Source organism: Nomia melanderi, chromosome 9 (assembly GCF_051020985.1).
Source record: "Nomia melanderi isolate GNS246 chromosome 9, iyNomMela1, whole genome shotgun sequence".
NCBI classification, from domain to species: domain Eukaryota; kingdom Metazoa; phylum Arthropoda; class Insecta; order Hymenoptera; family Halictidae; genus Nomia; species Nomia melanderi.
In genome coordinates, this window is record NC_135007.1 from 9,598,813 (window position 1) to 9,611,635 (window position 12,823).

The 12,823-nt window shown below is 27.6% G+C and overlaps 4 protein-coding genes across 11 annotated transcripts; 2 read left to right on the forward strand and 2 right to left on the reverse strand.

Annotated features, from left to right (window-relative positions):
• Window positions 1-48: 48 nt before the first annotated feature.
• CCT1 (chaperonin containing TCP1 subunit 1) lies at window positions 49-3,141 on the reverse strand. Its single transcript, XM_031990174.2, has 10 exons — window positions 2,863-3,141; window positions 2,434-2,519; window positions 2,213-2,341; window positions 2,037-2,134; window positions 1,854-1,964; window positions 1,363-1,768; window positions 1,079-1,281; window positions 799-991; window positions 563-726; window positions 49-482 (listed from the first exon to the last, which is right to left on the reverse strand). The coding sequence occupies exons 1-10, from the start codon at window positions 2,933-2,935 to the stop codon at window positions 272-274; spliced, it is 1,674 nt and encodes a 557-aa protein (XP_031846034.1). The 5' UTR covers window positions 2,936-3,141; the 3' UTR covers window positions 49-271.
• A 409-nt stretch (window positions 3,142-3,550) lies between these two features.
• On the forward strand, window positions 3,551-4,715 carry mRpL27 (mitochondrial ribosomal protein L27). Of its 4 annotated transcripts, none has more exons than XM_031990176.2 (4): window positions 3,551-3,715; window positions 4,023-4,101; window positions 4,176-4,342; window positions 4,438-4,715. In XM_031990176.2, the coding sequence occupies exons 2-4, from the start codon at window positions 4,023-4,025 to the stop codon at window positions 4,639-4,641; spliced, it is 450 nt and encodes a 149-aa protein (XP_031846036.1). In that variant the 5' UTR covers window positions 3,551-3,715; the 3' UTR covers window positions 4,642-4,715. The 4 variants fall into 4 exon arrangements, with proteins under 4 accessions (XP_031846036.1, XP_031846039.1, XP_031846037.1 ...); XM_031990179.2 differs by having other exon boundaries at window positions 3,554-3,715; window positions 4,179-4,342; XM_031990177.2 differs by lacking the exon at window positions 3,551-3,715 and adding an exon at window positions 3,722-3,913.
• On the reverse strand, window positions 4,373-6,770 carry Tsen34 (tRNA splicing endonuclease subunit 34). 3 transcript variants are annotated; one of them, XM_031990175.2, is made up of 6 exons: window positions 6,630-6,770; window positions 6,078-6,178; window positions 5,722-5,993; window positions 5,432-5,642; window positions 5,047-5,208; window positions 4,373-4,970 (listed from the first exon to the last, which is right to left on the reverse strand). In XM_031990175.2, the coding sequence occupies exons 2-6, from the start codon at window positions 6,127-6,129 to the stop codon at window positions 4,765-4,767; spliced, it is 903 nt and encodes a 300-aa protein (XP_031846035.1). In that variant the 5' UTR covers window positions 6,130-6,178; window positions 6,630-6,770; the 3' UTR covers window positions 4,373-4,764. The 3 variants fall into 3 exon arrangements, with proteins under 3 accessions (XP_031846035.1, XP_076226530.1, XP_076226529.1); XM_076370415.1 differs by lacking the exon at window positions 6,630-6,770 and adding an exon at window positions 6,575-6,617; XM_076370414.1 differs by lacking the exon at window positions 6,630-6,770 and adding an exon at window positions 6,447-6,594.
• On the forward strand, window positions 6,733-11,913 carry Mtl (Rac family small GTPase Mtl). 3 transcript variants are annotated; one of them, XM_031990204.2, is made up of 5 exons: window positions 6,733-6,883; window positions 7,431-7,556; window positions 7,873-8,209; window positions 8,301-8,462; window positions 10,638-11,913. In XM_031990204.2, exons 2-4 carry the CDS (start codon window positions 7,441-7,443, stop codon window positions 8,433-8,435), a joined length of 588 nt encoding a protein of 195 aa, XP_031846064.1. In that variant the 5' UTR covers window positions 6,733-6,883; window positions 7,431-7,440; the 3' UTR covers window positions 8,436-8,462; window positions 10,638-11,913. The 3 variants fall into 3 exon arrangements, with proteins under 3 accessions (XP_031846064.1, XP_031846063.1, XP_031846065.1); XM_031990203.2 differs by having other exon boundaries at window positions 8,301-11,913; XM_031990205.2 differs by lacking the exon at window positions 6,733-6,883 and adding an exon at window positions 6,912-7,163 and having other exon boundaries at window positions 8,301-11,913.
• Window positions 11,914-12,823: the final 910 nt, after the last annotated feature.

Genomic DNA, 12,823 nt, shown 5'->3' on the forward strand with positions numbered 1-12,823 from the left:
GATGTACTTTCATATTTTTTCCAGGATTATATAAAAATACAAGCAAAATATGTTTATATTTAAAGCTTTATTTTATTTACTTCGTGCAGCATTATTTATAAGACATACAGCATCATATGTAATACAAATTTTAACGTTAATATGTGAAGTCCTTAATGTGTAATGTTTAGTTTATCGCGAAATTATGAAATAGTACACATTGTAAAAGTATTTGGAATCTGCGCTCCAGAACGAATCGTATAAGAAAGATGGACGTAAATGCAATTAAATTTTATTCTTCTAGTTCACCAGATTCCATCGCTTCGCGATACGATTTATCCTTGGTGCGATCTGGATCCAACTTGATCATATCGTCAATTCTAAGAATAGTTATTGCCGCTTCTGTGGCGAATTTTAAAGATTTTATTTTCGAAATTGCTGGTTCTAATACTCCGGCTCTATCATTCTGTCTGATAGTACCCTTGAGTAAGTCAAGACCAACCCTGTATAAAACAAGAAAGTATTATATTATTTGTAAATATTTACTTCCTTTAAAATATATTAACGCGATCAAAGAAAATACCATTTCAAATCATCAAGATCTGCTTTTGTCTGACTGGTATGATGGTAAGCACGTAATTTGGCTACTAATTCAGTAGCATCTTGTGCTGCATTAACTGCTAGTGTTTTTGGAATAACTAAAAGTGACCTCGCAAATTCAGCAATTGCCAGCTGTTCTCGAGAACTCTACAAAATAATACTGGCTATAGTCTAAAGTCATTTTTTATGTTATCATTTTTCATTACAAAATCAACTTACGAGAGATGTCGCAAAATTTTCCAAATATAGAGAAAGTGCTGTCTCAACGGCACCACCACCTGCAACAACGGACTTGCTTTCTAGAACTCGCTTAACAGCGCATAATGCATCATGCACAGAACGTTCCATTTCATCGCAATAGTAATCATTAGGTCCACGCAGAATAAGAGAACTGGCTGTCCTTGCTTTTGGTCTGTTAAAAGTAATATGAACAGTGCCTTTTACACTGTTACTTTCTAAATATTACAGAATATAAACAATGTTTTAAATCAAAACAAACCCTTTAATAAGAATAAGTTCATCGTCGCAAACCATTTCCTGTACTACTTCAGCTGCCTCCCCAAGAAAACTGGAATCAAAACTTTCTTCTCCCTCCATGTTAGTTAAAGAAGTAAGAAACTGTGCACCTGTAGCTTTTGCTATTCTCTTCAGATCTGCTTTTTTACATCTGCGGACTGCCATTGCTTTCGCTTCAATGAAATACTATAAAGTGTACAATTATATAAGTTTCATATCAAATTTATTCTTTCGTTAAATGTCTTCATTTTAATAACTTAAATGTACCTTTAAACAGAGATCATCGATTCCTCCAGATACAAGAACAACATTTGTGCCAGCAGAAAGAATCTTCTGAATACGTTCCTTTGTAATATCTGCTTCACGTTGACGGACCGCTTCAAGTTTTTCTGGGTCTGTAATTAATACTTCCACGCCCAATTTCATTTTTGTCCTTTGCAAAGAAAAGTCTAGACACGCAATTTTTGCATTTGTTACTCTTTTCGTCATAGCCTGCGAAGCTACAGTACAATTTAGTGCATAGCCTTGCACTAATACAGATTCTCTAACACTCTTTCCATGAGCTTTTAAAACATTCACTGCTTTTATAGGGTATAAAAATCCACCTTTCCCATCATTAACCTTTACCGCAATTGCAGCAGACACAACCATATTTCCAAAGAAATCAGCATCACTATAAATAAATTAAGGAATAATAATAAAGATTTGTAAATTTATAATTTTTTAAATTTACGATTATCCAAAAGAAAAAAGGATACGCTCCAATGATTTTACTAGACATAGATGTCTTTGCCACGTTAACTATACAGTCTCGTGACAATTCTGTGACTGTAAATGTTAAATTCTCCTGAATATATTTGCAAGCTTCTCTGAAATATAAACAATGAGGATATTAAATAACTTACATCATACACATTTGTTGCATACAAATAATAACTTACTTGCAAGCAAGTCTGTAACCACTAATTACAGAAGTTGGATGAATTTTTTGTTTTATAAGTTCATCAGCATTTTTTAATAACTCAGCTGCCACTATTACCTGTTTTAATTATTCCTGTTAATCTTCTTTATATTTTTTCTCAGATTTATATATAAAAACTAATCCAAATAAACTTACAACTGATGTAGTACCATCCCCAACTTCTTCGTCTTGTAGTTGAGCTAATTCAACTAATATTCTTGCAGCTGGATGTTCAACTTCAAGCAAACGTAAGATAGTGGCTCCATCATTAGTAACAGTCACATCCTATAATATCATTTTAAAACAAGTAAGGCTTTTTATGTAAATGTATATAATTAAATCTATATGTTGTATAAAATGTGATTAAAATTGCATACACCAATGTCATCCACAAGCATCTTGTCTAAACCAACAGGACCCAACGAACTCTTCACCACATTAGCAATGGCACAAGCAGCCATAACTATAACACAAAGGAATATATAAAATTTAATTTAATTTAATTTAATTATAAATTTATCAGAAAACAATATTGAAACTAAATTTGGAGTATTAATTTATTATATTCTTTTAAAATTGACTTAATTTACATTGTAGTAGTCATCGAACCGAATTGAGATCACATGTACCCAAAATGTTATTTTCCTTAATATGATTGTAAACTATTGAATAATAATAATTTCGAATAATGTAAAATTGAAAAGTAGTAAATTTAATGAAAATCATTTTGAAAATTTTATTTGAAGTAAACGTCGGCGAGTTGACTTAATGTATATTATAACCTAATTTTATTATTGTAAACATACCATTTTGTGTTCTTACTGGTGCTCCGGATTGTCGAACACCTCCTACGACTAAAGGACTCGCCATGGTCGACATTTTTATCAATTTTTCTTCTTTTACACAATATTACAACAGAACGACAATTGAAAGCCTTCGATTGCCGACAAAAGTACAGCTACCAAGAAGAGATCCGCGTGTGACTAATAATAATAATAATTATGATGATCAGCGACGTCTATCGTTCTTACTTCCTTGTAGGGTCAAGTCTGATACTACTTTTGATTGGTTAACTTCTTGTATTTTTCCTTCCAATTGGTTGAAAAATCATCAACGAAACACCGTTTTCTACTGCCTTCTAGAAAAATCATTATCGATTTTGGATTTAGAATTTATAATTGCAAAAATATCCAATAGCAATGAAAGAATATCAAATACAATCAAATTAAATATACTAATGATGTATATAAAATAAATATGTGATTTTAATAAAATAATCCAATGAAATTATACACTAATATTTTGATAATGATTCTGAATTTCATAGTAGATTTGCAGTTAAATAAAAATATAAAAAAAAATATATTTTTAGTTTCGTAAAAAACATGAAATCTATTTTTCTCTTTACACTGGTGTGTGTTACTTATACTTACTAATAGTATTACTGAAATTAATGATAGTAATTTAATTATTTATGTATGACTATGTAAGGTAAAAATATATTTAAAATCGTATCTTCGCTTTCATAAATGTAGTTGCACCAACCAATCAAAACTATAAACAAAACACACAGCGAGAGACCTCTCGTAATGGAGTTTTTCGCATGTCGATGCAGGGTACTGTAATTTCTACAAAAATAAAGCGCCTCTTCATGTCAAGGTACATAAGCTTAAACTAATTTGAAATTTTGTTAAGAGTAGTCATACCTTGCTCCATTGTGTTCTATGTATAGATATAAATTTAACATAATACAAATAAATATTAAATTAAAAACGTCATTGATCACTTATTGAATTATATTAAGTTTAATATACAAATATTCAATGACCTTGTGAAAGTGTAAATTATTCTTTAAAGGTTATATTAAAAAAACTTAAATATTATCTGATATATTAATTACATTATAAGAAAACGAAATATACAGTCATATACATAGCATATTGTAATTTAAATAATTGTATTTTAGATGTCTCTGTTAACAAATTTACTTAGTAACACTTTGCAAAATGCTAAACCCTTTATAAATAATACCATCACTAATTTAGGTATGTAAACACCAAATATTATTTTTCTAAGGTATTTCATACTATCAATTTGTTTTAATATAAAAATTGGTTAGTAGTATGTATGAGGTATGCATCAAAGAAAGCCAGTGGTAGTACAAGAAATAAACCTTGTCATACAAGACCAAAACATAGAGGATGGAGAGTTCAAGATGGATGGTATGTACAAAAGGGTTGTATATTAGCCACTCAACTTAAACCTAGGTTTCACCCAGGGCTTTACGTAAGTCTAATTGTGTTTGTATAATATGTATTACAGATATCATACATATTTATTAAACTATACAAATTTGTAACAAATATATGATTAATTTGTAGGTTGGTTTGGGAAAAAATGGAACATTATATGCTTTAGAACCTGGAAGAGTAATGGTTACATGTGAAAAAATTAATCCAAACTTCAATCGTTCCTGGGCTGTAAAATACTATGAAGGTAGAACAGGTAGTGTTATATATAAGAAATATTTTAATGTTATCCCTAATAAGCTTCATGATAAATTTGTATTAATCGATACTGTTTAAAATCACTTAATTAAATTTTATATCTTTTATGTAGTAAAGATAAATATATAAAATAATAAAAAAGTAGAGGAATCCTTGGCTTTTAGTTTTTTTTATAAAATTTTAAAATATTTATGGTAAATGCTATCCATTTTCAAGTACTTTACTTTCTGCCCATTGAAATGATTCATATAGAATACATTCTTGGTCTTTAGAAAAAAATGCATATACTCTTGTTTTTCGAACATGCCATGCAATACGACATTGAGCTGAAAGTTCAATTATTGGAATTTCTTCATTTCTGTCTTTGCAATGAATTATAAATTGTGAATGAAACATGATAGGATCCCCTGCAAATTTAGGAACTTGTAATAACTTCACTTTTGTTTTAAGTAATATTTAAATAATAAATAACATATTGCATACCAGGGTATACTAAAAAATCTCCTCCGAATTTTTCCCCACTTGTTATGAAATATCCCTTCTCCCATAGATCCTTGTATGTACAATATCGAAGTTGTTCTTTAGCGTTACAAGGATATTTCCATTCTACTACTTCAGTTTCACCTTCATCAACCCATGGATGCACTAAAACATGCACATTTATGTTCGAATAAAATTTTTCTTGTGAAAAATATATTTTAAAATACATTTTGTTATTTCATATATTATTATTAACCATGAATGTTTATGTGACTTACAGCATACAAAAAGAAGTAATATTTAGATGAATGAATAATTTCAAATTTAATCTGTTAAAAATGATTTAATTTCTATTTTTTTCATTTATCATCACTATAAATATACATACCTGTATGAGTTTGAATTAGAGCTTCAGTCTTATCTAATTGAGGCAGTTTTGCCATTTCTTCTTCTAGCAACTGTTGTCTATTTATCTTAATGCTATTAAGGGCTTCTTGTATTTCTGGATCTAATGGTTTCCTTGCTTTCTTTTTCCTTGTTTGTATTCCAAGTATCTTTCGTTTCTTCCCCTCTACAATCTTATCCATCATACTGACTACCTATTATTTTAAAGAAAATTTTTAAAATATTCCAGGATTTAAAAATTGAAAATAAAATGTAAGAGATTATTTTTTAAACCTGTTTTTTTCTTTCATTCCTTAAACACTCTTCTTGTTCTATAAATAATGTATTTCTATATTCCTCAAAAGCTAGTTTCAATGATTCAGTTGGTGGTTTTTGAAGAGATGGATAACAGATAAGTTGGGCTATGTTTTTTTCAAGCAAAAGAGATACTTCTTCTGATTGTAAAAGTAACGGAAGACCTGACAGTACATCTTGCCTAGGTTTCTTTGGAAGGCAACCTATTAATTCACCAATTATTCTATGATCTCTACGAAGTTTCAACCAATCTAGAAAATAAAAATAATTAACAATGGTGTAAATTTACATGTTCATAATACAATGTGTTTTTAAATAAAAATTAAATAAATTACCTTCTGCAGTCCATATGAAAACATTATTTCTTGATGAAATTAAATTTATCATTTTGATATAAAAGTTTTTTAAATGTGTTTTAATAATATTATTATACTTCCTAAAAACAATAGTACATAATGCTTAGTATAATACAAAAATATTTTGTTTCAATCAAATAAAAACAAATGTACTATCTACATGTTTTTATTAACTCTGATTCTCAATAACCAATCAAATGAAATGCTAAATGCTGATCCACATAATAATTGTTAGAATGCTTTCGAAACAATTAATCGAAACACATTCTTAAATATTAAATAACAATGATAATTTTAACTTTATAGAGATTTATTTCTATATTCGTGTAAATTTAATAAAAAGCTTACTACAAAATATATAAATTTATTATAAAAACATTGATCATAATATACAATAACACTTTTGGAAATTGATTTATGATGACGAGAAAATTAATTGTACACGATTAGTTTCATAATATTTTTGATATTATTACACGTTTAATATCACATCTTGATATCAATGAAACATAGAACATCAAAAATACTTACTTCGACAGATGTCGCCATTTATCATTTCTGAATAATAATTGTTTCGTGTAGAAGGGGAAAGAAGAGTATTGTCGAACATCTGTCACCAAGCGAAGGCTACGTCCGTTTTAGTTCCAAAAACCGCAATACCGTCATGGCACCCGGTTTTCTAATTTTTTGAAGAAAAACTAATATATATATATACATATATATATATCTGAAATCGCGTTAAAGAAGTGTTCTTTTTTTACTAATCGAACGTTTGTTCATATTTGGTGAGTGATCGAATGATAACCGATTATACTTGTTTACCAATTATATATTGAACAAATAAACCAAAATTGAAGGGCGAGCCCTTCAATTAAGTCAGAACTACAATACTTTTACGACTAACCTTCAAATGTAAAACGTGCATTATTTTGTCTGACTTGAATCAGTTGACAGACTTGCATGACTTTACGAGAACGTGTTACGTTGAACAAAATATATTTTCCATATATCGTTTAATACAAAAATATTTCTCCTCCCTGAAACATAACGGTGTATTTTTTATAGGTTGCATGATTTATAATTACTTTGTTATCAGTTAAAAATAATTGGTTTTTATCGAGTAATTAAGTTAGAAATTCTTTAAGGATAGAACTTGTAATCTTTAATATTAAAATTGATACGATAGACGGTTACTTCTGGTTTTCTTTATTTAAATTTAATCTTTAATGTTTTTTTTGCATCAAATATGATAAAATTATTTAAATAATTTTTTATTAACTCAATCGTACGATACTTTTATAAGAAAATAATAAAATGTATTTGTTACTTCAGTCTTAGAAACATGAGTTCAGGTAGACCAATCAAGTGTGTGGTGGTAGGAGATGGAACAGTAGGAAAAACGTGTATGTTAATATCATATACAACAGATAGTTTTCCAGGAGAATATGTGCCCACAGTGTGAGTACTGTTATCATGAATTTGAATATTTTTCATTGTTTATGACCATATTAAATATCCAAAATAGAAAGTTTAAATCAGAGTTATTTATAAATGTATTTAAAGACAATACATTTACAATGTCTTTTTTTATTCAGCTAAAAAGAGATAAATTTTGTATTACATTTTTACATCAGTCTTATGTTTAAAAAACTTTTGAAATTTCATTTCTATATTTACTACTATATAATGTACATAACTTTACTTCACGTTTATGTCCTTTAGTATAATATTTCTATTTATATTATTATTATTATTATTTTTTATTATTATACAGATTTGACAATTACTCAGCACCCATGGTTGTGGATGGAATACCTGTTAGTTTAGGACTTTGGGATACTGCAGGACAAGAAGATTACGATAGGCTTCGTCCACTTTCATATCCACAGACTGATGTCTTTCTTATTTGTTTCTCAGTAACAAGTCCATCATCTTTTGAAAATGTTACCAGTAAGTGGTATCCAGAGATAAAACATCATTGTCCAGATGCTCCGATGATACTTGTTGGAACTAAAATAGACTTAAGAGATGACCGTGAGACGCTTACTACCTTAGCTGAACAAGGCCTTAGCGCTATAAAACGTGAACAGGGACAAAAATTGGCAAATAAGGTCAGAATAGTATTGAGTAATATAATGGAATATAAAAGATAGAATGAAATATGTGGTGTATAACATATTGTAACTGTTATGAAATTTACAGATTCGCGCAATAAAATATATGGAATGTTCTGCATTAACACAACGTGGCCTGAAACAAGTATTTGATGAAGCAGTTCGTGCTGTTTTAAGACCCGAACCTCAAAAACGCAGACAGAGAAGATGCATTATATTATAAATACTAAACGATCAGGCATTAATCAACGTAGGTAAAGCCATATATAAACCGACAGACTGAAATTAATTTTGTCATAAAAGAAAAAAAAAAGAGAATATGAATGTTTTGAAACGAAGATAGTAGCCTACGCATTTTAATGAATTTTTCTGGCAGCTATAGTTTACTACATTGTAAACAAAGTACAATCGACAGCTTGTTTATTTTAATGTAAGCTGTGTAACTAACATAAGACTAAAAACTTAGACAACGAGAAAGTATAATACTATGATAATTTTTAACTATTTTACTTATTGAATTGAAGCAAGTGAAATTTACATGTACCGGGTTTGTAGCATTTCGTAACATAATTTTATATATCGACATACTAGTCAGAATGTTAAGAAGAAATATCTTATAAAATTTCAAACATAACTATTTACATATAAATTTTTTATTTTTATACAATGACAACTATAATTACTGTTGTCGTGTCTTGTAATCTCTTAATTTTGTAATACTATGTTTCAGTTAATATCGGAACAAAATCTCAACAGTTTAATCATGAAAGCTGCCAGACTTAAAAATTTTTATATTTTTAATAGTAAAAACATTCATTTTAGTACACACATGATAGATATTACAATCAAGATATTACAAATTTTTACAAAATGTAAAATATAGGATTATTCAAACATACAGTGCCATAGCAACGAAAAAATCAAATCAATAAATATGAGCACTTTTTATGTCAGTTCTAGACAATACATGTATGTATCTCAGTAGATCGTTTCATCAATAAGCTTAGAAGAAGAATGTAAAGGAATTGAGGAATCAAAGAATCTCTTGCAACAGGAAATATTTTTTACTTACCTTAACATTTTTTATAGATGTTACGATTGTAATATTTCTTCGTGTTATAATAGAAGAAGATACATTTATGTATAAAATACTGCCAAAAAAAAACATTCATATGACTTTTTATACACAAACCTAATAGCTTCATATGACACACTCTATTGTCTAGAATTTGAACATTTTTCTTATATCAACACGATACAGACATTTGTATTACACGCATACATTAATATTTATTTGATTTTGATTATGCGCTGAGTAATAGTGTTCTAAATGGAATTCATTGGAGAACATTTAAACATTAAGAAAACATTTATATCTCATATTGTATCTCTACTGTTGCATGTGACAGATACAGTTTTACAGATTGTTGCACCGCTACAATCTAACTATCAATTAAGGGCCCTAAATTATTTCTTATAGAAACTGGGACTGCATTGTAAAAGTAATAATCAAAACATATATTAGATTCTGTAAGGATAAACATATGGTGCAAAGTATGCCCACAATATGAAAAAAAACATAGCACAATTTATTTTAAAGAATATTACGACTTTTTATCTTCCATTTATTATTTCTATAAAATTAATTTATATCAACCTTCACAATTAAATGGAATATAATGTATTTTAGAGTGTTCAATGGGTACACTGTACAGAACAATTATGTTTTTCCTTATGTATTAAATTACTTCTATTTTACTTTCATGACCACTATTGTATTATAATACACTTTGTTTACCATTGGTCATCAATATTTAAAGCATTAATTTCATAGATATTACATGCTCTCTATGAAAGGACTCAATGAAAAGAACAGTGTGATGATGATTAACAAATATTCCTCCACTAGTAAACATGCTATTTTTTATATTTGAAAGAAAAAGCTTAGAAGTATAGAAAGATAGGACATGCGTGCCATATGCTTTCAAATTTATACAACGGATATTAAAATAACATAATTTGTTCATATTTGTACTCAACGTGAATTTCGAAACGAATTAAAAGTAATGTCATCATATTTAAAATGAACAATTTTTAGTATAAGTGAGAGTGAATTAAGAATGAGGCATATTAATGCTTGCTGAGTGTACATAATGTAGCATAGTAAATAACATGCTCTAAATTTCAATCAAGCGAACATTGACAATGAAATAACATCGATTGTTTTCCCTAATATATTTCAGTGTGTACACAGTCTAATAGAATAATTAATCAGATGATTGAAGTGTAGAGTGTGTTGTAAGATGTTTGCTTCATTTACATTTGCTACAAATTTGTCACGGTAGAAAATATTATTCGTGACATTTTTATTACGAGAAGTCTTATATATTAAAATTTTAGTTGAGAACGTCCAATGCATTTGTAGATCCCGCATACGATGACTGTTTACTTTGATACTTCAAGGAGCACAACTGGAGATATTAATAATACAATTCAATGTCAGGTTTAAGCTTAGGACTTTTTTATATTATGTACATACGTACATAAACATAATACATTTATTATTAAACTGAAGAAAAGCACTGAGGTGTGTGATGTAGTAATGATATATACGCATTGCATTTATTGTAAGTAGTGCATTTATTTTACAGTTATGTGCGTACTTACTGTGTCCGTTCATTCATTCCTTATATACGAATCAAAGTCTAAAACAGAACTTTATTAGTGGTTTTCTAGATACTTCGCGTACTAATCGGATTACATTTTATAACAGTTTTACCAAGTATAAATCTTCACATTTTATAAACTAAACGCAAGATACAGCACAATCTTTTTTTTAATATTATACAAGTTTTAATACTAATACTTATAACTTTTTTGCAGTATTACAATGTAAATAAAATCTTTATTCTATTATTCCAACATATATTACTTACACCTACAAATTTTTCTCGTTATGCGTCGTAATTAAGCTGTTATAAATCTGCAACATATTGTAACAATTAATTAATCACAGCCTTGTTTTTAATGAAAATAGAACAATTTAGGCTTTATAAGAGATATTCGAATTTATCCCGTGTGTATATATGATGTTTTAGTGAATATAGGAATGGAATTGATAAATGTTTTATTAATAATAGAACTCTGAATTTATGTATGTTAGTAAGATGAATTACACTACTTACAACTTGTGCATTTAACAAAGGTATTAACATTGATTTACTTTTTGGAAGGAAAAAAAAACAGTAAAGGATGCTACAAACCAAAGTCCAATGTTAATTTTAATGTAACATTTATAATTTTTATTGTGTATTATTGCATATAAGTATACAAAGAATGGGTGTATGAAATGTAAAGATATTCTAGTCACCAAAAAAATTGATTTTATTTGTATATGAAATGTTTTACCGAAATTTATATTCGAATCGCGTTTAATCAATAAAAAAGAAGAGGAAAACAATCAAATTGAACTGACAAAAGAAATCACATGAAAGTATCGATCCAATTTAAGATATCGTCAATTTAAGTAGTATCAAACTAAACCAAACACGAAAAATAAGAGTACATTAGAATTCAAGTGTACGTACATGCACTGAGATACAAATTTAATCATCAGTAATGTATAAACATAACATTTATATATTTTCTTAAAATTTCTGTAAAACCACTAATTTCTGTACTAATAAAGCAGCATAAGGGAGCATTATGATGATACAAATTATATTTTTCCTTTTCCATGTTCATGTTAATAAATATTCAAATAATTTAAAACAATTGTATACAAAGATTTAAGAGGAAAAACTTTACATTAAAAAATTAATGGTACAAATTTTCTACTAATGTTTTCATAGATATGGAACAATTGCATACAGACATTTCTCAAATGAAAGTTATATATTTGAATACATAAACAAATAAAGTTTATATATTCATGTATCAAATAAAAAATACCAAACTGATCCATTTCCTTTTATTTATTGTATCTTTATAAATGCTCCATTTGTTGTTGATGCAATCATAAATACAAAGTGTCATATGAAAATTTTGAAATTAATTTCAGCTATTCTATTTTTTTATAGAAATTTCAAATTATGATATTAAATAATAATTAACATGTAACTACATGCATGCATGTTCTAAATATCACTTGGAAGCATTTATTTTTATTTATATGTATTTTGAAAAGAACTCCTTAAAATAATGTATATGATAAAAAAAATAAAATTTTTAAATCAAAACTCTTAGTCTATATTTTTATGGAAAGATAAAGCATTTTATCATAATTGTAAATATTAATGCGTTATAATATGTACTTCACAGTATCAGTATATTATCTTTTTATTAACATCATTAAATCTTAAATATTAATTAATACTGTCACATTAGATAAGTGTTTCATATAATATCAATTTAAGAATACTTTTTAAATAATTTTATCATTAGACTTAACGAATTCATTTTCATGGCAGTTGTAACTATTTGCATTAGAATATAAATAGATTATAAGCATTCGTATTGAATTCAGAATTGCCGCAATTTTTATTTATTAATATAAATTTGTAATAATGACTATTGTTTTAGTACAGTATTTTAAGTATTCTTAATTATACA